At 42.0% G+C, this 24,444-nt stretch overlaps 1 protein-coding gene across 1 annotated transcript in view; it reads left to right on the top strand.

Moving 5' to 3' along the window:
- The window catches only part of T265_04010 (hypothetical protein), a gene marked incomplete at both ends in the record, with an annotated part of 52,502 nt that extends 40,693 nt beyond the window's left edge, over nt 1-11,809 (top strand). Inside the window, 2 exons of the mRNA XM_009168628.1 lie at nt 10,483-10,582; nt 11,449-11,809. Of these exons, the coding sequence (XP_009166892.1) occupies nt 10,483-10,582; nt 11,449-11,538 (190 nt within the window). The remainder of the gene's footprint in view (nt 1-10,482; nt 10,583-11,448) is intronic.
- Between the last annotated feature and the right edge of the window lie 12,635 nt (nt 11,810-24,444).

Raw genomic sequence — 24,444 nt, 5'->3', positions numbered from 1 at the left:
TTTTATTTAGGAACGAAATTGTCAACAGTGGTACTGGTTGCAGTTTAGCTGCATCAGCATGGCACAATCACTGTCCCGTATAACAGTCCTACTATCTTCCACACTGCGGCACAGCCTACGAGAATTTGAGTGTGAAGTTTACGAAGTGATTTAATTGCCCTCCTGTAAGTCTTCGAAGGTGAAAAGCTGTCTTAATCCCTCATGCAAAACCATTGTAAATTACAGTATTGGGTTAAGCCGATGCGAGACAAGCGATCGTTGAAGTGATTCCTCAAGCGAATGACAGGGTATCGACTCCAACTAATGGACCACTCTGACACAGTGACACAAATCTCTGTTCATTTGCTGTGCCTTAAACAGCAAACTGCTGGTACATCGTCACTGTGTATTTTTCAGCGGACTACCTTGGTCTCACTTCAGAGAGCGTCAAATGGCACACGAACTTCAAGCACATGAAGTCAACAGCTCAGCTGTTTCCAGAAACAATGCGTTGTAAAAAGGACTGATTCAGCCTACAACTTGAATGCACGAAATTTCTGATTACAATACACGACCACTCGGAACATTGTCGAGGTCACTGTGATAGAGCTAGATGATGCATCACATACTGGTAGGATCTCCGATCAAAGTACCACCTGTTTATTTGAGTGTGCAGTCAGAGTCCGGAAAAACAGGACTGGTGACAGAGAAGTACTTGTGCCTAACCCAAAGTTTGTGTACGTCGGTTACTGAACAACAAGGTTCACTGAGGTGTTTCTGTTACAGAGGGAGGTGGAATCAGTCAAAACTTCGGCTGCTGCGTTGAAGGGCTAAAACAAGAGCTTACTCATTGTGTTTCGCCGGCTACAATATTAGTGTCCTCTGTTGACTAAGCCGGAATAGCCAGGTGTTTCCATCAGTCAAACGAATAGAAAGACACCTTTCGAAGTACATTGCCACTGCCGGGTGAAGAGAGGGCGTTCTTGTTGTGGCAATCATCTAAGCTGGAACAAAGCAGCTGTTGTTCATCGGAGTTAATTGCATTCTGGGGAGGACTTCAAGGAATACCGATCGCATTATCTTTCCGAAGTGACCATTCACTAGTCAGTCCAAAAGTCCAGTATGGTACAGCACACGATAATCACCCAACTCACCAATGAACAGCCTCCCCAGTACTGTGGTTCTACTTCTGCATCGTACTCAGTATCATCTATTCGCCATCTTCCACTCTCACATCGGTTACAGCTGGCATAGTTAGATGTGCCTTCAATGTTAGCAGCAGAGGTAATAACCGGTATTCGTAATTCAGAGGCGCTGTAAGAAATCGGATTTACTAGTGCTCACTGTCGTGGATGGGCTGAGACTGCACGATAACTGGATCGACGAGCTGCAGCGCTAGAGGGACGGATGCGATTTACATGCGAAAATTCAGAACCCAGCTTGAACTCATCTATCCCGGTCAAATAGTTCCGAGGTTTCAGAAAACTTAACAACTGACATCACATAGTTGTGGAATTCAAAGCGAATGAAATAGTTCATGCTCCCTCAGAACACTGCATACCGACTACCATTTTGGAGTTTTCTTTTTTAGTAAATTTCAGACCACACTTCTCTGTTACATGTTCTGGGACATCCAAATGTCAACGAATAACTTACTTATTCGGGGATACATGCGCCCAGTTGAAAGCATTAGTACACGAAGTACAGCTTTGTTCATGACTTTGACCTTGATATCCCTGGTTTTATAAGCAGACGGGGTGCGTCCGCGTTCAATGATTCTTCTAATATTGAAATGTTACTCATGAAGGATATATCCGGAAAATGTTAGCTCATTCTTGAGCCCAAAAGCTTCGGGTAAAATGGTGGCTAGACCTTCATCTGTTCCATTAGAATCTTTTATTAAAGGCCATGGCCTAAGATCTGAAGGATGACTTAATCCGTGATTAAGTAACGTTCATCCAGCCTTTACGGAGCCTCTGGTTGTGCATTAAGTCAAAACCTACACTTTTCAACTTGAAAAATTTCAGTCTATTCTCTTAGGGAAACTATCTGGATCATCTATTTAGCTCGTAATTGAATCCTTGCAATGGTGAGATTTGTGGGTTCGCATAATCGTACCCAATTCCACATGGCTTAGGTGAACGTCGGAGATAAATACGAATATTCGACGAACTTATTCGACGAGGCAGAGAAATTATTCACCATTTTATTAAAAGCTTGAAAAGCCTCCTGGTAAGACAAAGATTTCAACTGAACTCGCATAGACTTATGGGTTCATTCAATTACTGCCGCAACAAATTTTACGTTGCAAACTGTCGTTGGCACTCCATTCTTGCACACAGTGTCTAGTTAGAGATAAAGATCGTTTACGTACCGTAGCCTACACAGAGTTCAGCTGCTCCCGCTGCTTCCACTGCATCATGTGGTGATTGATAGTTTGACATGTACACTGCAACATCTAATATTGTGTTACTTCTGGAGTACGGGAAAACAAGCCGTCACTTCCTGAACCGTCAACGCTCTACGCATATTCCACTGGATTTCCTCCCGACGAATTTCCACTGACTGGACTGCATCTAGCCACCGCTGTCTTCACAAGCTTCTAGAAAATCCTACCTTTGGATAGGCTTAGTTTTCGTCTAACATTTACCGTTCCCTGCAAATATGTTACTCCGACCACATGCAAACTCGGTAGCCACTGACACCACACAATGAAGAGAAATTACAGTTAGTTTATCCGTCCTCGCTTGCTGAATTGCTTGGATCTTGTTTACAGGTCCTAGACAGTTCGTTTGGATTATACATATGCCAGTTACACTGTTGTGAGTAGCTGTGATATTCCGGAGAAAATGTACGAACACAACTATTTCCAAAGTAGATCAGAAGTCTGAATCTAGAAATGAAAACGAAACACAATACTTAATTTTTCGAACGTAATACATTAAGTCTGAAACAAAACACAAAATACGATTATCTAAGTTCATTTAATGACAATTACAGCAATGATCCAGGAGTACGGTACAGGAATTTACGAGGCGTATGCTCTCCACACATCGGAACCATGTGCCAAATGTCGTACATTTCACACGCACCCGGTCGCTCGGCGTTTTGCTACTCACCCTACTCGTCGCTGAAATCATGCGGTAGAGTACTGGACGAGTAACGCATCAAACGAAACAGGGTTGCATTTAGCTCGTACATCCAGCTGATCGGCGGTCTGGGGTCTAGACATCCAAATGAGTCCTCGCATTGCATGCACTGCGTGAGAAACACGCTTCGGACGAACTGCCAAATGTGGCAAACTGCTAATATACCCAGCCAAGCCTGAACTAACAGTTAAATGTGCTCATTTTGGAGGAAAAATTCTGGTTTGCTTGTATCATTTCCAGGGAGATTATTGCATGTTGGAAAGTCGCTTGTTGCTTAAACAACAGAAGCAATTTTTTCAATACCAGGGATTTTTCCTTTTAGCCCATGATTCTACCAAAAGGAAGCCAAGCATTGGTAGGGAATACAGAGAATTCGGCAGAAAGCATCGCAGTCATTACGAATATGTTCTGCATGTAATGCCAGACCTACTTTACTGTCGTTTACTCTTAAGTAAGCTGATGCCGAGAGATATTGTAGTTATGGTGTGAGGAAACAGAGAAAAGCCATCTGGATAAGTGAAGATCCTGAATATATTTTAAATGAAAATATGCGAAATGGAGCACGAGGATAAAACTGTAAACCACTTTAAAAGTTGCTGAAAGCTCTTCGACGGCCCCTCTTTGCTCATTAGGCGTGCGCATCCTTCAGGTTTCCGTCAACTTTACGTTGTATTTAAACTTGAATTGCATGCAGTTCGCGAGACACACTCATTTGTGAAGTATGTTGGTTTTTAGCGGTGGGCTCAGCTAAATCCAAAGGAATCTCTTGTTAATGAACTTGCTCTTCGACTGAATTTGTGACGCGAGGCCCGTGTCGTGTTGAAGAATACCACAAACCAGATATTCAACTATGATTAAGTTGTCTTTCCTTCTGGAGGAACGTGTGATTGACAGAAACTCGGGAGCTGCACCTACATTTTGAGCGGTCGATGGTTTTCGAAGAGATATCAGTGATCTTATGAGTAGTTCCCTTCAATAAAACGCATAGCGATATCTTGAATATCCTACCAGCTAAAGCATGAGATAGCCTCTGTGTTGAAGGTTTGGTTGGATGATATAAACGAGAGATAAATTTGGGAATTAGTTGAAAACAAAATGGTTTGCAAATGAGTGTGTCTTGCGAAGTCCTCCGGTTACTTCAATAAATTTACGTGACCAATGAATTAAGTAAGCAAGTAAGTAAGTAAGGGGAATGGGAACCCAAAGGAATTTGTGATTGTCTTGTCCAAACCGCACACCGTATTGCTGTCACCTTAAATAGAGTGAAGGAGAGCCAAATATAGCCAGCAGCTTGCCGGTTTGGCCGTTGAAAGAAGCAAAACTATTTCATCTGGTGAGAATCATCAGGATGCAAGCGTGGTTGCCTGCTAGTGTGCTCGCAGATCTGATGGAGGCTGAGGCCCGTAGGGTACAGACAATGTGCAGAATTTGTATACCCATTTTTGATCAGGTTGTCTGCTCCTCAGTCGGTGAACACTTTACTTATATTCTATCGGAGCAGCATGGACTACCGTCACGAACGTCAATTGCTAACCAAATTAACTTAAGTGGCTAGACAGCCGTATTCGTTTCAGAATATATGACTTTAATCCACGCATTGAGTTTTTGGTGGTGTACTACACTGTGGTGTAAATACTCTGACGGACCTCCTTGATGAACATTACCGGAGCTTAATATACTGGCTTTTTCAGTTCATTCATGCGGGTCCTGAAGGACGACAAACGAATTAATTACATTCTAGTGGTTTGGATATACCACGGAATATTTCCACACCATATCTCTAATTTCCAGTCACACTAATTTTTTATAGCTTGAATCCTATCGCACCTGAACAATAGCACTGTTCCTCCGCCTTATCATACCAAAGCAAAGGTGCAGGCTACTGTGGTAACTTGTGAATGTTAAAACTGTCCTAGGTAAAGTAGACGAATTATATGGACATTACCTGAGAACCAAAGGCTCTTTATAACATCCTTTAATGAGTGAAACAGAATACCTACAACTGAAAAATCCATATTGGTCATTTTAGCAAGGCCCAGCGAAAATGGGCTGGCTGTATATTTTCTACTCCCTACTTGTTTTTTGGAAGGCAGTACACAACTTTTTACTGTGATCACTGTCACTAACACAACAATACCACACAACAGTTAGTGAATTGAATTTTCATCGATTTTACCGCTAGACGCCTCAAACAGAATGTGTTCTACGCTAACGAGTTTTTTTCAAATTATGTCTTCCTTTAATCAGCATACAACTTTGCCTGTTTAATCCGATAAACACGGATTGTGACCAAGGCTTATTCAGAATAACAGGTATCATATGACTAAACTAATGAGGCATACTTTCCGCTGCTCACAACGAAAGTAACACTAAAGTGCCATCGGCTATTCGATGACTCTTTTGTGGTTCTGGTGCGCACGGAAGCCTCATATTGTGAATGCAGTATTCTTTGATCAGTTAGTCTGGAACCTTAGAGAAAGAAAGTGTTGGTGTGCTACGTTTGGTTGAATGTGGAATTCCAGTGTCAGTATTTGGCTGTCCCACTTTAATAGTTGTTTTGCAAAAGTTACTTTCGGTAACTGATAATTGACCTGGTTGCTTCCGATCTGCTTGCCAAGCCTGTCATTTGACTTGCAAACGTTTCATCACGTCAGAGATGTTGTCAACTGCCCGCTGATGATGTCTCCCAAGTGGTGACGAAACGCTTGCAAGTCCGTTGCGAAGTTCGGTGGCCATCCGGTCAACTGCCAATAACTCCACCCGAGTAAACACTATTCACGCACTATATGTGTCCACATAGACCATTTACTCATACCACAAAATCATGAGTTGTAAGAGTACGCAGTATCAGATTAGCCTCACCTGGCTGGTACTCATTCTGAGCACCGAAGACCAATGTTTTTTTTCATTCAGGCTGGATCACGTTACGGTTTTCCGTGATATCTGACTATGCCTAATTAGCCGACATGACTTTCCAATCTAATGAATCTATTTTACTAGTTTACTCAGAGAAGCTAAAAGTATCCGGGTAATAGGTATGCACGTACCTAAGGATAGGTAAAATTCATTTTGAAGGTAGTATGTGATTATTGGGTAGTGCATGCGGCTAACAGTCCACTGTGAAGCCGACGTGAATGTTCGGAGCTTTGGTTTTCTGAAACTGGAATACGTAAGCAAACTACCTTCTCTGTTCCTTATAGATTGCTGGCAAAATTAATGCATTTTACGTCAGTTGATGAGACTTCTCACTTCGACCCAGTTCACAATCATTGGGTACAACTCATGGTCACGTATAACAGAAGTACATGTATCCACAGCGAAAACTACCAGTGGAAAGGTTAGAAAGCCAAAAACTTCTAAATCGCTTTGTCCTTTATCAGACTATCTACAAATCGATGTTTGGTTTTGTGTCCTGATAAATTTTATGTAAAAATATGACCATACCAGTATAGCACATATACTTAAGTGTGCTTAGTTGCAAATGTACTTTGCATTCACGTGCAGTTGCAATTGTGGGAAGCCCATGTATATGAAGGGAGCCAATAAGCTCTTCAATAGCCTGGAAATGTGCCATGATACTGGTAGGTAGGGTGTGTTTGCGTTTAGTCGGTCTGTCTGCTGAAGCTTGGGATTGGCTTGCAAACGTTCCGTCATCAGAGGTGCGCAATCGGAAATGCCCTTCCTCCTTACTCGCTCGGGTTTACATGGCTTTTAGAACTACTTGACTGGTCTACTGGAACTCACTCTGATCGGAATCCGATGGGCCGGTTCAATTTGTATCGCATTTTCTTCTTCTTCCGTAGTCCCTTTATTCAGTTGGTGCGTTCAGCTGCTTTTGTCTTAAGACTTTTGTTTCTGCCTCGGTTTCCAATTTATTTTGCGTCGTGTTCTGCTTATCATTCGTTTGAATGACTTTTAAGGCGGTTTCTATATTTCGTAGTTTACTTTCAATAAGTTGACTGATTCCTTCTCATCTTCGCCTAAGTTGTCTGATTTTCTAAATTTTGCTTGACTGTTCGCGCCTTTCTTTTAAGAAGATAACTGTTGCTATTGTGCTAGGAGACGTATTGGCTTTCAAAGGGTTATTCCAATTTCTTTCTGTGCTACTGCGTTCTTTATTTGTCCAGTTTATTTTGCTGACTTGTCGGCTAGATACATATTATTTTGGAGATGGATCCCGCACCTACTATAAATATAGGGATTTGTATATTGTGTCAGTGGTACAGTAATCATAGAGGTTTTCGTAGCAGTTCACAGCACTTTCCACCGCGGAAATCTGAAGACATTTTTAAAGGATTTCTTCTAGTGGAAAGAGGGCATTTATAAAATAGCACACAGGGGCAGACAAAATGAGTGGGAGCATCTCCTTTTTCAGACCAAGAAAATGTACATCATCATTACCATCATCATGGACAGTAAAATATGCGTCACTGCCGTACGTCCATTCAGCCACACGTAAAGCGTTCAAGTGAAGAAGGAATTAGGTTTGATGAGTGACGAAGGAGTAATGGTATTCTACAGCAAACTCTCTGAAATGCCAGCGTCTCCTAATGCTCGATCAACATTGAAGGATGAAACTAACAGCACGGACGCTACTGAAGGGAACTGTCCCTTATTGCTTGCACACCATTCGGCCAAGTCACCCACATTTTTCGTCTGCCTGAAGGACCCACAAACAATAATACTCTCCTTGATAGGCGATGTTTCGGCGTGCGTAGTACATGGCTTAGCTACCGCAGCTGGTAGTGCTGGATGTTTTCCTCAAATGAATTGCTTGCTGCACAACCAAGTGCCTGCGTTCTTATCACCGCGCTGCGTATCCGTCGACGTCACCAGATACCAATAACGCTATTGAGACGTCGGTGATGAGCCACCTGAAGACGCCCCACGTCATCGGTCCGCAGAGGCCATGTCTCTCCAATGTACCGTAATATAGCCCTTCGTGGGAACTGGAACTTGTGATTGTTGAGACTAAGTAATATGGCTTTCTGACACCAAAAGTGAGGCAAGGTGGCAAACGCTAGGCCTGCACTGACTTCATCAGGCGCACCTCTGTCAGAGCTAATACAACTGACGAGGTATGCGAGATTCTCCATATCTCTCGCGCTTTTCCTCGAATAGCAGGGATACGTCTGGCAGCCACATGTTCCGAGATATGACTTTGCATTTTGTAAGTGCAAGGCACATGTCGGAAATTAGTGTGATGTTTTTCGGTGTGTTAAACACATTTGTGCCTGGTCTTCATTTTCAGAACGAGAACTCTGCATATTGCAGATCGCCAGCAACGGTTTGAATACTGGGAGCCTTGAAAACCCCAAGTATTCGCATAATTATTTCATTGATGATGGGTTTGAACAAAAATGGAAACTGTAGACTTGCTAACCTCACACCAGTTTTGTGGGAAGCTTTCAGAGTGCTCTCCATGCACTCTCACATGCCCGGAAGTGTGTGAAGAAGATAAGGATAAGCTTCGGAGACATCCACTGTTGAGCAAGCTTGGTTAAACACACCGAGGGTCGGTGTGAATGTTTACACCTTGAACAAGGGTGACTGCGTAGTTTAGTTTAGTCAAGTTGGCTGATGAAAGGCGGCGAAAATGTTTACAGCCACACGATCCTTATACCGAAATCGCATGCCACTTTGTATTTTTAAAAAATTAACGCTTTGTCACAGGCTGTAGAACCTTATTTAATTTGATTATTTGGAGGTGGTCGCAAATTACCTTCATGAAGTGTAGCACCAACAGTGATCCAATCGAAGCACCGAGGTATGAAGTCGTTGCAAAAACACAGTCCCCCTCGGCCGAAATGTGAAGGTTATTTGTTAGTCAGGTGCTTATCCAATCATTTCGTACAGCATAGTATTTTCATTCACTTCACGTTCTCGAATTTATACATGATGTCCTTTGTCACTATTACATTACCGGTCTAAGATTTCAGGAGTATTTTTATGAACGGCTTTCTGACTATGTAACTACAGTCTCTTTCTGATTGAGGGGATCTGAACCCTCGAAGTCGCTCCACTGTTTTATTAGACTGCTTCACATTTAATGATGCAACTCTTGGTGACAGATCACAGTTTTTGAGGTCATCCAGTCACCTGCACAGTTACTGTCACCCTTGGGTCTCCATATTCAGGACCTCGTGAACTTATGGGGGACTTCACCAAGGACTATTACACGGCAAAGAGTTCATTCACAGGCGCCAGTCGGTAGCCTGCACAATTCTTAGTACTATATATCATGTTTTTGTTTTGTTTTGTTTGAATAATAAGCTCATACTATCTTTGGACTGGTGATTGGTAGGTTCGGAGCTACGTCGCATATCCAAAAGTTACACAAGTTAAAACCAATCGCGGGGTTCGTTGATGTTTTGGCATACTAACGATTCTTATGTTCGTGAGAGTTTTGCATGCATTCTTAAAGCGTGAAACACCAACGTTATGAAGACTGATCATTACCCGTCGTGAACGTCAAATGAGGATTTGCTCGTTAATATTAGTTGATACAGTCAAAAATATATGCGATAACGCAAATTCCTCGCATGCAGCCGAATGCACCCATATGTTAGCACATTGCGATAAAGAAAGATCAGTATCAACAAATAGCTGGCCTCACAGTTGTGAATAGTTGAACTTGTCATTCTGCGTCGTCACCTTACCACGTTTTTTCCAAATAACTGACTCATGACATAAACTGGCGGTTACTGAGGGCTGTCTAAGGAATATCTAGGGTAATTTTGATTGACGGTTGTAGTTCGACGGCAAATGACGGTTGTTCCGAGTAATTCCTCTGAGATTAGGCGTTAGCTAAAAGGTCCGTCTGAAACAACCATTGGATCCATCACGAGAAAGTCAATCTTGTTCTTGTAGTCATGTTCAAAATCCAAAGAATATTTTAAGGTCACTGCTGCCTGCCTTCCGAAAGAACTTCCCACTTATAATTTGGCATAGATTTTTTCCATGTTCCGAAAATCGTCAAGCCCAAATACGTCTTTTTTGGGAAAATGCGTTTGTGTGACTTTCGTTTTTTACAATGGACCTACAGTTGTTCAAACCTCACTGAATATTGTCTCTGTAGAATAGATCTTTTCGTTTCCGTGTTCCAATTCAATTTCGACCACGCTCACAGTACTTGTTATTAGGATTTGTCTTCCTAAATGCGCTCCTCGCAACCCAACTAAAGAAGCTATTTGTGCACATATGTGTACCTGATTCCGCACATCTCGTTCCTTTTTGAAACGATGGAGCGTTTGTACTTGAATGTAAGCAGACGTGTATTTTGTCTATATTATGTCTGTCGGGGCGATAGATGTAACTGATGGACATCGTTGTACTTGTCTCTATCTTATTTTAGTAGTGCGGCTTATCAGTTTGAAGATGGACCGGAAGAATCGTATCTGCAGGAGACGCGTATCGAAGATCACGGGGCAGTCCACTTCCCACCACCAATGGTCGTGAGTTTTATGCAAAGCGAAATTCGTGTAGTAATACTCCAGCTGTTGTTGATAACCTCAAAACACATGATCGACTATCTCGATGGCCACAATTCGAATGTCCAATTTTTCGTCGTTATAGGCTTAGCCCAATGCTTAGTTTTTGGATATGTTAATGCTTTGTGTATCGCCGAGATAAGGAGCAAGTACAGGAGACTACCTGTTCCATGAATCATCAGCACTAGCATAAATTGTGCTGAAAGGGCGAGGATAATCATCGTCACTTCGTAGAGGATGAGTAGGTCATTTTTTCGGGAAAAGGAATTCATGAAAAATCCAGCTAGAAGATGAACAAAATGTTGTGGATCGTGGTATACAGTCCCCGATCTGTGAAACCTTTGACTTTTGGTCATTTCCAACGAGACGGCTTAGAGGAGACCGAATACACATTTAAAAGGCAGCAATTAGTGCTTTCAGAATGAATGGTTAGCTGAGCGAGACAAAATTTTTCCTTCCTATCAGATGGGTGCTAAACTGATGTACTAACATTAATTTATTCAAACTCAGACAAACACATGTCTGAGTGGGAATGCCTCAAGGCTAAACAAGTTGACTATGCAAGAAATGTCTGCGTTAGAAAACCAAACTGGAACAAGAAAACTTTAAGGTAAACATAATGTGGCTGAATTAACTAGAAATTCGAAATAACGTTCAAAACCCCATAAATGGATTGTTGGGTACGTTGAGTCTTAGTTACACATATCACGTTGGGGCTAACTGGGTCAGGTGTACTGGCAATCCGTGAATGGTTAGGGTAAAATTAAGACGATTTCTGATGACTCTCTCTCTTTGTAGCACCCTTTTCTTTCACTCGCTTTCCACTACAGCCTCCCTATTCGGAAGTCAATAATCCTTTCTTCCAACCACAAATCGAATCAGAGTTGGAGGCAGCGGAGTCTGCATCTGACAAGGAATGATACTACAAATCGGTGACGTTTGTTCCCAGAAAGTCTGTTCAAACAGCAGCCTCGGATAACCTTTCCCAAGAAAAGCTCACCAATCGTCCATGAGCTTTACAAATGTGCGATTCCAAAGCAGTCGACGTTTTGGAAAATGAATCTCACATGCACTCACAATTTTGTCCCAAAAATTTGATGTTTTTATACGCGCTCTGTCGCACTTAATTTCTGTATAAATTTTTGTAATAGTCTCATACCTACCTTGTACAGCTGACACCGGTATAACTATGGACTTAAACTCTCCTCCGTAATGGAGAGTGTGCGTTATAAGCCGTCATTTCTCTGTGTTTGGTTGAGTTTTAATTATAATTATGCACTCAGAGAAATAACCCACGCATCAAGTTAAAGAAAGATCCTTCAGACTGCTTTTGTCACTGAGTCAAAAATGACAAGCCCTTAGAAGACGACAGATTTAGCGTGTTCCAGCTTTATGAAACAAACTTATTCAAATTACTCGGCCGCTAATTTACATCTGGATTGATAGTATCGTTCTAAGTTTAGCCGTATTTAACTTTAGGCAATTACTTGGAGAGTGGCATCGCGCCTTCTCCTATGAATTGAAAAACCTTGAGTTTTTTTACTTTCTATTGAATTGCCCTTGCTATGCGCGAGAATAATCTGTTAGTCTGTATAATATAGGGTCGCCTTTAAAAAAGGTGACGAGTGCTTTGCAATTTCACTACTACAAGCGCCTTTAATTCTTTGAAATTTATGAAGTTGCTTGCGTTTGTTTTGCCTATAGCATGTAAGTCGCTTGACCCAAATAGCTCAGTACATGAGTTGGGTTTGACTGTCGATTAACTGCTTCCGGCATACACCATGATCAAGACCCCAAATCCTTCACTCATGGGCGTGGCTATAAAGTTCGACCTACTGAGGAAGGCTTCGAACATAGAGAATTCCTTAGTGTCCGTTACTTCCTGTCACTTCCTGTCGCCTTTTGTTGTTCCAAGAAGACAAAGAATGCTACTGCTTTCGGTGGGGACGCTTTCATCATTATGGGTGAGACAGCTGAAAATTTTGACTGCACCCAGGCAGTTGAACGACTTCAATTCGACGAATTTTCATGGGCGCGCCCGGTTCTAGTGTTTTGCACACGAACATTCACACACTTGTCTTTGTTAATGGTACGTCATGTGCCCTATTGTAGATGTATTGTTCATAACGTTCTGAACAAAACTAAATAGGTGCTTCGTACCCGCGCTAAAGGATTCAGTCCAGTCCCATTGTACTTCTTCTTCCAAAACAAAAATGGTTGGTGACGACCATGGTGACGGAATCCGTAAAAATCCACTTGGCTACAGTACATCTCGCAGGTCATAATTGCCTGTAACTGGTGAGGTGAAAGGGGATTGCACTCGTGGATCACCTTTAAAACAAACGGGAAATGGGGAAATAGTGGAATTTTCAGTGTCAAAACTTCGTGTGCCGTTAAAAATCATAATAAAATGCTAGTCTAACTACAGATTTCGTTGAAAAATTACAAATTTCCATACTACTCGTGAGTAGGTCAAGGAATCAATGCGATGCGGATACGCTAATCAGAACACAGACACTAGACGTTGCTTGAAATCAACATGCGTACATGAAGGCGTCTGAATGACCACTATCTCAGGTGCTCGTCTTCCGCTGGTCGCAAAATGGGTCGTTCTGGTGGGAAATCTCTGTAGCCAAAGCACCGAACCGCCCTCTTGAGATATAAATTAATTTAGAAATTTAGTTGTCGTTAACGAGCGACTCACGTGAGTCTTTTGTTTGAAATATTCCACAACCAAATGTGCTGCAGAAAAGAAATTCCGTGTTTCAGCGTAATCCGCTTAGTTCTCGAGTTGACAGGATAGATCTACTTACGTGCAAATTATGTTCAAATGGAAACTATAACCGGTGAAAACTGATTATTCCCACCTGACGAGCCCCAAAGAAAAACAAACCTGTGAAAGACCCTGTGACCTCAAGAACTGGTAGATATTCTGTTCATTTTCAGGCGTCATATTAGTCTATTTTTTGTCGCAATTGCGACCCAACAAATAGTCAACACTGCGCTCCAATATAATAACAGACGTGAAGCTATTCGTCACTAGATGATGGGCTTATTAGAGCGGCAAAATAACTGTTTGCAAAAGGTTTTTGGGAATGAATCCATTCAGGCACATTCTTAGCCATTCCCTAAGCCTCATCCAAAACTCTACCACCTACGAACCCGCGTAGTCGATCTAGTAGAAAAATACAGATACAATCTCTAGCTTACCCAATGCGTCGTATCGCAAACTACAGCTAACCGCAACGTGAGAAAACATTCACTAGTTCAGGGGACAAAGTTGTTGAGTCTGTTGACTTCAAAATTGGCATGTGATTCCCCCGAAAAGCGTCATTCAAAAGATCACTCCGAAGTCATTCGAAATTTTAGCCGACTTGTTAACGGAGGCGCAAAACGGAACAGCCCGAATAGAGAGTAGCATTCTCATTCAGTGGAATGATTCACTTATCCACAAAATGACGTTTCGCGCCTCTTTCCCACTTTTGGAATTTTTATATCAGTTCATTTAGGGGGAGCTCTTGCCTCTTATTGGCTAGTTTTATGATCGTATCCATCCACTTTTGACCCAGAGTGCATGTACATCCTTCGGCAATCGTAAGATTATTTTGAAAACACTGCTGGTCCTACTTGTTGATGTAGGATGACATTCACTAAAAACCCAGGACTTAAATCTAAAGTGGAACTCGTAAAGTCTGCATCAAACGGGAGCTACGATTTGGATTTATAGCCTCAAACGTTTTCGTAGGATATGCATACTTTTTTATGGCTTCTTTAAGTCAAGTTCTTTTCTACTAAGACTTTTTTCTTATCCTAGTCCGTTATTAAATATTACGCTTATTCGTAGCCTAACAATCGCAGTAACAGAAAAATTAAGTAAATTATTTGAATGGAAGAATGTCCTAACTGGTTACATCCATCCATTCGGAATGGGGTTGAGTTTCCCTTCCTGTTCCAATACTCTTAAGATTCACCGATTTAGTGTTTTGCAAGGTAAGCACCGCGTGCCTTTGGACTGAAGTGAAGTGGTCTATTTTGTTAGCTTTTGGGTTACTCGTAAGTAGTTGAATGACCATCTGGAAATTTTTCATGAATCTGAAGATCGTTAATCTGTCTGAAATTCAAGCGACAGTGACGATCTACATTAATGCAAACGCTGACGAACCGTGGATGTTATCATTGCCTTCATCTCTGAAGTAGATCATTTTCCAAGATGCAAGGCCTTATCGTCTCCTTGGCCGCTCAGTATGAAAACTGTGTTTGCCCGGTTGACACAGACTGAACAGTGTCCCACTATGACAAAATTTATTTTTGCAATAATCGTTATGTTGGTGACAGATATGCTATCTGTTGCAAGTGCCCCACATTATCTTTTGGGGAAAAACACGTTAGGAGTTGAAGTATGCCCATGCTTCATTCAGAAGAATCACAGATGATCAAACGGTTGCCATACGGTCACTAAGCTCTGGGTTGTATGTCAGCTTGGTTAAATGATCTGCTATTTTCTCAACCTCAAAAACTTCCCCCTTGAGTTATGAATAAGTGTAAAGTTGAAGTTTGAATCACGTGGTTGGTTGAGGCGAGGAAACGAGGTGCAGCTAAGTTGTACTCTTAAGCGATGCCCACAGTAGACCAATGTCTGATAATGTCCAAAGATTTCGACAAACACAACCAGATGCATATCAGTTTGTTTTTCACAGTAGACTGGACTGAATCTCTCGGTTTGTGATATTCATCATCTGAATGTGCTGCAAAAAGGCCGCCTCACATTTCAGAGGGGTTTGGTGAACAATCGGTGGATTTATTGCTGGGCAACTTCTCGTTTTTGACACAAAAGCTTCGTCAGGCTAAGTGAGTAAGTAAGTAGGTTGACTGGGTTTTAGGGCAGTCAGGGAACCACTCCGTGATATTCCTTATGACTAGCCGACTTGATCAGTGCTGGGTGTTCAGTTTGATGTCCCTGTTTGTTGATTAGTGGGGATGACTAAGATTTACGATAGTTTAGTTAAGTTAGCATGGAGCTAGGGTCCACATCGGGTACACTAGCTTTCCTTGACTGCATGGGAAATTAAAAACCACTGCATACCGGAAATCAAGAGATAGCGGTGCAGTGTTAAACTACTCGTCTGCACACCCAAAAGCAGTATATGCTAGCATAGCTTCAGCGATGTTTAGGAGAGTGAGAGCACTGTGTACAGAGAAGGTCGACCGAAGAGCAGCACAACTTGAGGTAAAAAAGCGACTTCAAGATAGCGGATACCCAGTGAGGGTAAGTAAGCGGCAACTAAGACGGGTATTGGTGCCAACACCAAGGCCCAACAAGGAGTGGATCGGAACAGCGGTCATTCCATACAAAATACGGACATCCGAAGTAATTAGAAGGGTACTAAATACGGATAACATTAGAGTAGCTTTCCAGAAGCGGTAAACTGTACGGTCGGTGTTGGCACATTTGAAGGATCGCCTTCCGGTTGATATGACTAGGAACTGTGTATACAAAATAAAATGTAACGACTGTACGAAGGTCTATATAGGTCAGACAGCCAGGGAATTGCACACCAGAATCGGTGAGCATAAGCGTTCCTAGAAACGCGAATGAATACCAGGCGTTATTCAAAGATCAATCAGTGACAGGGCATGCTCTGGACACTGGACATAGGATAGATTTGAAGAATGTGGTTTAAAATGCGGTTTAAGATTCACACCACAGCGACTGGTGGACGAGACGGTGGAAATCGCCAAGCATCCCAGTGTGGATAGAATAGAGGGGGTAGAACTTGCAAACGTGTGGAGAGCGGTCTTAGATCAGCCGAGATGACACGAGGCGGAGTGCAGTTATCAGCGTCATCGCCTGAGTCTAAAAGTACAAAAATCCAAGTGGCGTTAGATCCAAATAACCATCCCACCCCCATCCCCAAACTAAATGTCCCAGCACCCTTGGACTAACACAGGTGAACGAAATCTGTGAACGACCCCAAGAGGAATTTTCCATTAATGTGTCCTAGACTGAAGAAACAGGGACGAAGAAATCCGGGTTCATCATAAAGACGAACCCCCCCCCCTAACCAATCTATCGTAAAGCTTAGTCATCTCCACCAATCAACAAACAGGATCATCAGACTGATCGCCCAGCATTGATCAAGTCACTAGTCATATGGAATCTCAAGGATCGGTACCCTGACTACCCAATCAACCTACTTGCTTACTCACTTGGCCTGATGAAGCTTTTGTGTCAAAAGCGAAACGTTGCCCAGCAACAAATCCACCGATTGTTTACCAAACCCCTCTGAAACGATTCCCCCTTGGATACTTTATAGCTATATAGCTACGACGTTTAACAGTAAACCACAGTGGCCAATTTATCCTAAAACGTGTGATTAACGGCTTTGGAAAATACGTCTTAAGGTAACTCCAGTCTTCCTCGAACGCAGTAAACCAGTAAGGCACAATTCCATAGCTTGAGTGTAACACAAGCTAAGGGTTAAGGACAATCAACGGACATAATGCCATTCAAGTTGCTATGATTTCCCAAGGCTATTGTGTGAACCCCATACTTAGCTCAAGACACGAAGGAGATAAAAATGATGCGATTTTTGAAACCACACATTGAATTTGCGTCAACCATCTGATCATTTTAAGCTAGTATTCATTGCTTCCGAAAGATCTGAGTTGGTGTCCTGCTTTCCATGCTATGGCCATTACACAAGGGCTCCACAACAACGGTCTTGTCACGAAAGAATTCATTACAAAACAGTGTCATTAGGAGCGTATCAGGCCGATGAGACATTCAAAGCTGACTGACAGCACTGGCGAGTGTTTGTTTTATGTAGAACTTATTTTTTTGGCACAATGTAGGTTTTGGCGTAGCCTGAGTAGCCCATTCCGGATTCATTGGTTTTCATGTCTGTATCCTTCTTCGTCTACTCTGTGCAACCTGTACGTTTACGTTTTATTTCAACACTACATTCACTGACGTCCGTAACACCTTGAACGAGGAAAAGCAAAAATAACACTGGATGTTGAATCACGTGACCACATGACGGAAGTAAATGCTAGGTTCCGTCACGAAGAGACTGGACCTTACCGTGGCGTGACGATTTGCGCACCTCAGCGATCCATTGAGCTATACTGGATTGTCCCGCGACACTCACAGTCTCCCATACCAGGTCGGTCAATGGTTAGAGGTCTGTCGAACACAGTCTCCTAGCCCTCCAGGTTGGGGGTTGGAAAATTTGGCGACCTGTTCCGTAGAAATGGTAATGCATTTGCATTTCCCGCCAAACACCGCTGCCTTGCGGTTAGGCTTTTGAGCCAAAAGCTTTGGTTGAGGACCCTAATCGTCCTCCTGTCTAGGTGTGGGCGCCCTGGCAGTATCCCGGCACACGTACAACCGTGAATTGCACATACACAATAGGGCAGTGAAGCATCGGTGTTGAACACTGATGTCATGCTGTCGATGATGATGATGAAATGCTAGGTTAGGTACCCGAAACTTAATTGGACAAGCTGGGCCTTTAATTTAATAAGCCTAATGTCTGTGCTAAACTGGATATTGTCGTTTGATACGAACGACAGAACTCTTACCATGTGATCAACAACACAATTAGTTTTTTCTTTATTCTCCACGGTCGTCGACGAATTTGAGTATAATATATTCAGGCTAACGTCCAACGGAAAAAAAATATTAACTTCCGCTTTGCCCCAAAGGACGTAAAGGAAGCCAAGGCACAACATTTGACGCATTACCAGTGATCATTGAAAAAGGATTATGCAGAAAAGTGATGGAATATTGAACCTTATTCTGGAACTTTCGCTACTCACATCCGAAGGAGATATACCGTACTTTGGACCCTACCACCTGCAACGATTATGATGTGCCTGGATAAAGTCCATTCACAAAGAATAACTGATAGTTCCATAAGCGATTTTCCGTTTCCGACTGATACTGATGGCGCGCATCACCCATTGTCCACACACCTATATATATACCATATAATTTAAAGTTTTAATCAACCCCTCCCTCTTCGGTGTCACTAGTAGTCAGTTGAACATGCCAGTGGCTTGAGGACTGCATTCTTTTTTTCCTACTCTGATTCCTTTCCACTGAGAGTCCAGTTAATTCTATGAGTAACTCAGCGCGAACCGCGTGTGATGTTACATACTCTGCACGGTATGCAGTCTGGAAAGTTTGACATGTTCAGCAAGTCTGAAAACAGCCATCAACCGACAATACCCGACGAACAAGAGAGCAACAGTTAGACAACAAAGCAAATCGATATTACCCAATAGTTTACACTTAAAACAAGAAGTTGTTAGTCTGTAAACAGTCTATGTAGAGTTAGGATTTCACTACGTCGTGCTTCATTCCATGTAATTTGGAACTGTTTGCTTCATTACTACTGTAGAAACTTCAGAAAGAGTAACTCAGAAACAATTTTCTGTTCGCATAATTGACACCTCTGAAATCTTATAGGATTTACCTTTCAGAATTGCGTTCACAATGAGACGGGGATTTAGAAATCTTGAAAAATTCCCCCAACCACTCGGTAAAGCCCGACAGATTGAGAGAGCTGGGTCATGTATAAAACATACCAGTCGAGCAATCACCGAGGAACACCTTGAGGAAAATCTCGACTGAGAACCTTGTTTACCACTTCAGATTTCAAATGGAAAAGGCTTGTGAATGTTAGGCAGTGACGCAGCTGGCATACATATTAAACTGAACACTTTTCACGCCTTCTTTCCTAAATAATGTACCTTAGTATGATTTGGCTCCTCTCAGCAAAGCTATAGTTTAGTATGAAGCCGATAGGACTTCCATGCCTAAGTTATGGTGAGGCGATGGGTATCTTTACGCCTATTCAGGAACAATGGTGTTAACTTCCACTGTACGGCCCTTTGTTTCGTGGACAAAACCATATTAGTGGGGTCTTTGTCGCATAATCGAAGTAGTGTTTACGGCAATTCCCCACTTTATATGATGTACTACCCTTTTCGTGTCCACCAATTCAACTGCTGTGGATCGGATGGCGTGGCCACTCTAAACTAAATTCGAAGGCCAAGCATGTGAATGTAAAGTCCTACATGTGTAGCTCAGAAACAGAACGCGGTAGTTCCTTTCGAGATTAGAGGTTCGGCATCTGGATTGGCTGTCTAACCCGCGATATCTGAGGGGGAGTTCGCTCTTTGGTCATATGTTTATCAGAGCAACCAAGTTTTGTGAAGTCAAGCGGTGCCTGGCACGGCAGAATGAATTGACTGTATCATTTTGCATTACATACTTTCATTTGGTTTTCAAATGACCGTTTTAGTTAATTGAGATTACTTGTTACGTCACTCTGAGTTAGCGAAACATCAGAAAATCTGGTTTTCAAGATCAGTAAGGTACAAAAATTACCTAAGAATTTGAACTAATGGAGAACGTTCTGGAGTTTGGGAATTGGAAGTTGACATTTTAGAATACTTGCATTTTACTTAATTTAAGAAAATACACCTCAAAAAGGCCGTATATTTCGTCAAGTCCTACGAGTGCGTTTGACACATCTTTCCTCCTGTATACATTATATCGACACTATACTCAGGCTATCCAACGTCAGTAGTCTAACTTATCTGCAATGCACTATCCTTTTGCAAAAAGCTGATGAAATTTCCGGGTCATCTTGTTGTTTCGAGACATTTGTCTAGACAACCAGCGACCGACTGTCTGTCTGACAAACGACGTACGGAAAATTTTCAAAATTTCTCATAGACACGACAAACTCCGTACATTCTACTGTTAGCAAAGCTGTTTCCTGAGTCAAAGGATTTACAATCCTAACACATCAGTCGTAAGATCACCCAAAGATCAGATCCTCTTTAAGAATATTTGAGTATTTTCTGATACCCTGGAATTAAACTGCACTCCCATATAAATAGAACTCGAGGTGTTCTGAAAGATGGCATGTGCTGGTATACAGGTTCCACGGAACAGAATAAATTGAGTGACAGGTTGTCAAATTGTGCGTCGATTTTTCTAGACACACTGTTTTCTTATCCTAAAGGTTATCCGGAGAACAGGCCCCAACCTAGTCGTTCACTGAAAACGCCATAACCTATTGGGTCTACACGAACATGTCAAACATGCGTGGTTTTTTAGCCTCCTGAAGGACAAATTTAAATAACTCTGTGCGAACAAATAAGACTGGTGCTACCATTTTCCTTAAATATAAGAAAAAATTCTGATTAATCCAGTCTACACTTGAAGCCGGTATACCAAAAGATAGTTTACAAGACCTTTATCGTGTTTTTGGATAAATCCTATTCTCAGGTGCAATGTCCTGAACATTATTCGTATAGCCCAATATTTGCTTAGCTTAATGTATAAGATACCAGCAACGGTGATATATACGCACTTGCACAGCTTTTATCTCAAATAAAAGTAAATCTTAGGTGATTTTCAGTGAGAATTAAACACCGGTTCTACTATGTTATCAAATACCCAAAGCTGAATCATTTTAAGTTGTGCCGCCCACCTGTTTCCGGATGCAAACTTTCAGATGGTTCCGAATAATTCAACTCATCCTAGATGAGATGGACAGATGCAGAATGCGAAGTGAACTGCGTGCTGGTTTTTGCATACTTCATATACCTGTCAAGCCGCCTCTTAAGGGTAAGTAAAACACTTAATTCCCCTAGACTAGTCAGGACTCTCCTTACAAGTGAGAATGGAGAAATCTCAAGGAAAAAACGCCCAACTACGCAAGAGGCAAGCGAAGTTTTGATTAGAGAATACGACATCATTTGGATAACTTCTCTATGGTATACGAATCCAGTTCTGAGCGATCCTAGCCTAATGCACTTGACGTGACTAGTCAGTCATAAGAAAGAGCTTGCGCTGGTTGGACATAGACAGGCAACAAAGCGATCGAAAAGTAAGATAACAGGTTACAAATGCGGGGCGCCGATCAGTGGCCGGCGTAAGCTTACACAATCTCCCAATAGTAATCGAACAACACGCAAAGGAAGTCATTCTCAGGAGAAGCCTCTAACCACTAGCAAATACGATGGAATTCAGTAAAGACGCCCATAAAGATCAGACCTTACTCTAGCCAGGTACATACGGTCGAAAACAAACCGCTGGAAGAATGAGACGAGCAGTGCTTGTCAAATCTGTCACAACCTGTCAACGCAAGGTAGAAATTCCAGTGGTCAAATTTCAGGTCAACAGAAACTTGACTTTGTAAGGGCGGAAAGACAGCGATGTATGTTGAGAAGATTTAACGAAAATTCTCATCTATTTGTTCATCCTGTCGACATTCCAGAAACAAATTCCAAACTACAGTAATGTAACTCATGGAGATCAAGGTCAAAACATACTCATTTTTAGCACGGTCGTTTCTAGCCTTCTACTCAAAAATCACTAACACTGCATGTTGCTACCCTCTCCCATGTGATTTTATCTCCTAGCAACTTTTTTCACACTTCAACTCGTGTTTCCACTGGAATCCAGACAACTGTGTTTCGACCGTGTAGCCGCCATGTAGTTCATGCGTGATCGATTGACCTATCCATAATTTGGAGTTACAAACCATACATGTTTCGTCGTATGCGGGCGATTTACTGTAGTCATTTGTCGATGGCCTGATTGGCAAAACAAACTGTCATCAGGCAAAGTGATGAGACCTTAATGACTAGTGTACTAGAATAGTATTGTTCGTGGTCTGTGCAAACTGGTGTTTCAGTTATTTCACTGTTATTTGGAACATACGAGAGACAAACGGGATGGACAGACTACCTATAGGTAAACTCTGTTCTGCAGACTCGTGCGAATTTCGCACAAATTTTGGTTCAAATTGTTGCAGTTAAGTGCTAAATTGTGCACTACCACTCACGGCCTGTCTGTTCATATATTGTGGCTGAACCTCGTCGTCTTGAAAAGTCAAATTATACAAAATCGATTGCAAAATTGACCAACTCAACAGCCACTTGACTACATGAGTGACAGTTTCAGTATCGCATCTGCAGTGCAGTAAGTTATGTTTTCCTAAAAGTCGAAAAGTTACTTTTTCAAGTGAGATAATCCGATTGCTTGGAACTAGGGATGAAGTCTCTTTCAAACTTTATCTAAACAGAGTGAAAGGCCCGAACAGAACTCACCGGAAACACGTTGCCCAGTAGTCTTCCTTCTTGCTTAATAACGTGGCCATATTATTTGTTCACTAAACCTGCCCTTATTGGTTTGAGCACCAAGATGTACCACGATTTAACTTAAGCTTAACTGAGTGCATTAAAAGAATTGTCGACTTAATCTATTAGTTGTAGCGCTTTTTGGATTGAACAAGCTTACGCGATGAACTTACACTTGTTAAAATCAGATCTTTTATCTGAAGATGCGGGTGGTTAGTTAGACACTAGCATCCATTTAGAACCAAGAATTGAATGGTTTGACGTTTTGTTTCACACTCACCCTGAAATCAGCAGACAAGTTATATTGAGCAAGGACGAACATTGACAAGGTCCTGATCGAGAGTGAATTGAAGATGGTCCAAGCCAGCATTTACAAAACACCTTTGTAAGTCTCTTGTGCCATAAATCATGCCCTCTCGTCTAAGTTTGCCGTAACATCTCTACAAAATTCCCATCGTTTCGTACGAATGATATCCATATATTCAATAAATTCTTAACTTAAGTTTCGGCTATATAAATTCCAGTTTGTCCTTTTCCGTTGTGGTCTGCGTACAAGTGATTGTACTGGAAATGCAGCGCTGTTACAAGCCTACGAGCAAGTTGACCGCACCAACCTTCACCGACAAATTCAAAGGTATAATAGGTCTTTGCGTATCAAAGACGACGCTTGTCCAACTGATTGTGATCAGAGTATTAAGGGCACAGCATCACACCCATTTTCTCTGGATATCTTAACCGGTTTCAGTATAAGGTTGGAGAAATTGAGACGTAAGCTATACACTTTATCCGCCCATCGAAAAAACAATATGGTGTTGAAATGTGTCACAGGAATATGCCATCAACAACCTTGAGGTTGATTGGCCAAATTGGTTGCTGAGCCCAAAAACATTGCGCGCCAAATAACTGTTGATGTTAGCAAAAATTTATCATAAGTCAAGACAGATATTTGAGAGACATTAATAAAAAAAATAGGTTCAACAGCTGACTTAGCCGAATGGATGTGCAGGAATTAGGAGTTTTTTCACGTTCCACCATCGACAAATGTGAAACAGGGCAAGAGTGTGAGATACTCATGATTTTGATCACGACTTCACTCAAAGCTAGTGAAGCTGAGTGATTTTCAGGGAGAAGCTGGTACATTTTATCGGAAAGTAAATTCCCCAGCGGAAATAACGTTAGTTCGCCCGTGTAGCACACGAATAGTGCATGCGAAAAATTATGGGGTCATCCACTTAGTCCGTTTTGACGGGACAGCGGATAGATCGATTTCCAGCCATTTCGCTCCAATCCCCATCCACCTACTTCAATAAATGTGCAACCACTAACCCGTCGTAACCCTCCACCACGCTCTCCAACAATGCACTGAAAAAGTTACTTTGATTGGCTTGCAATCAAACGACCCAGCTCAGTGAACAAACCAGTGACAATGGCAGTGCATAGTAATTTACCTTCTTATCATCTGATTTTGTAAGTTTTGATCATTCCACTTGCTATTTCAACAAACCCTTGACAAGATTCGTGTTCATACTACATTCATTGTTGAAATAATTTAATTCTGAGATTAGCCAGGTAGATGCACTAGCGTCAGTAACAACTGCTTCGTAAATGTGACCAAGAGGTGGGCTGTAGTTTTGATCAGCTATCGCATGGACAATTCGTAGCAT

The sequence above is a fragment of the Opisthorchis viverrini genome (assembly GCF_000715545.1).
Source record: "Opisthorchis viverrini unplaced genomic scaffold opera_v5_62, whole genome shotgun sequence".
Classification (NCBI taxonomy): Eukaryota; Metazoa; Platyhelminthes; class Trematoda; order Opisthorchiida; family Opisthorchiidae; genus Opisthorchis; species Opisthorchis viverrini.
The sequence above is the reverse complement of the archived record's forward strand: the minus strand, read 5'-3'. Positions and strand labels throughout refer to the sequence as shown.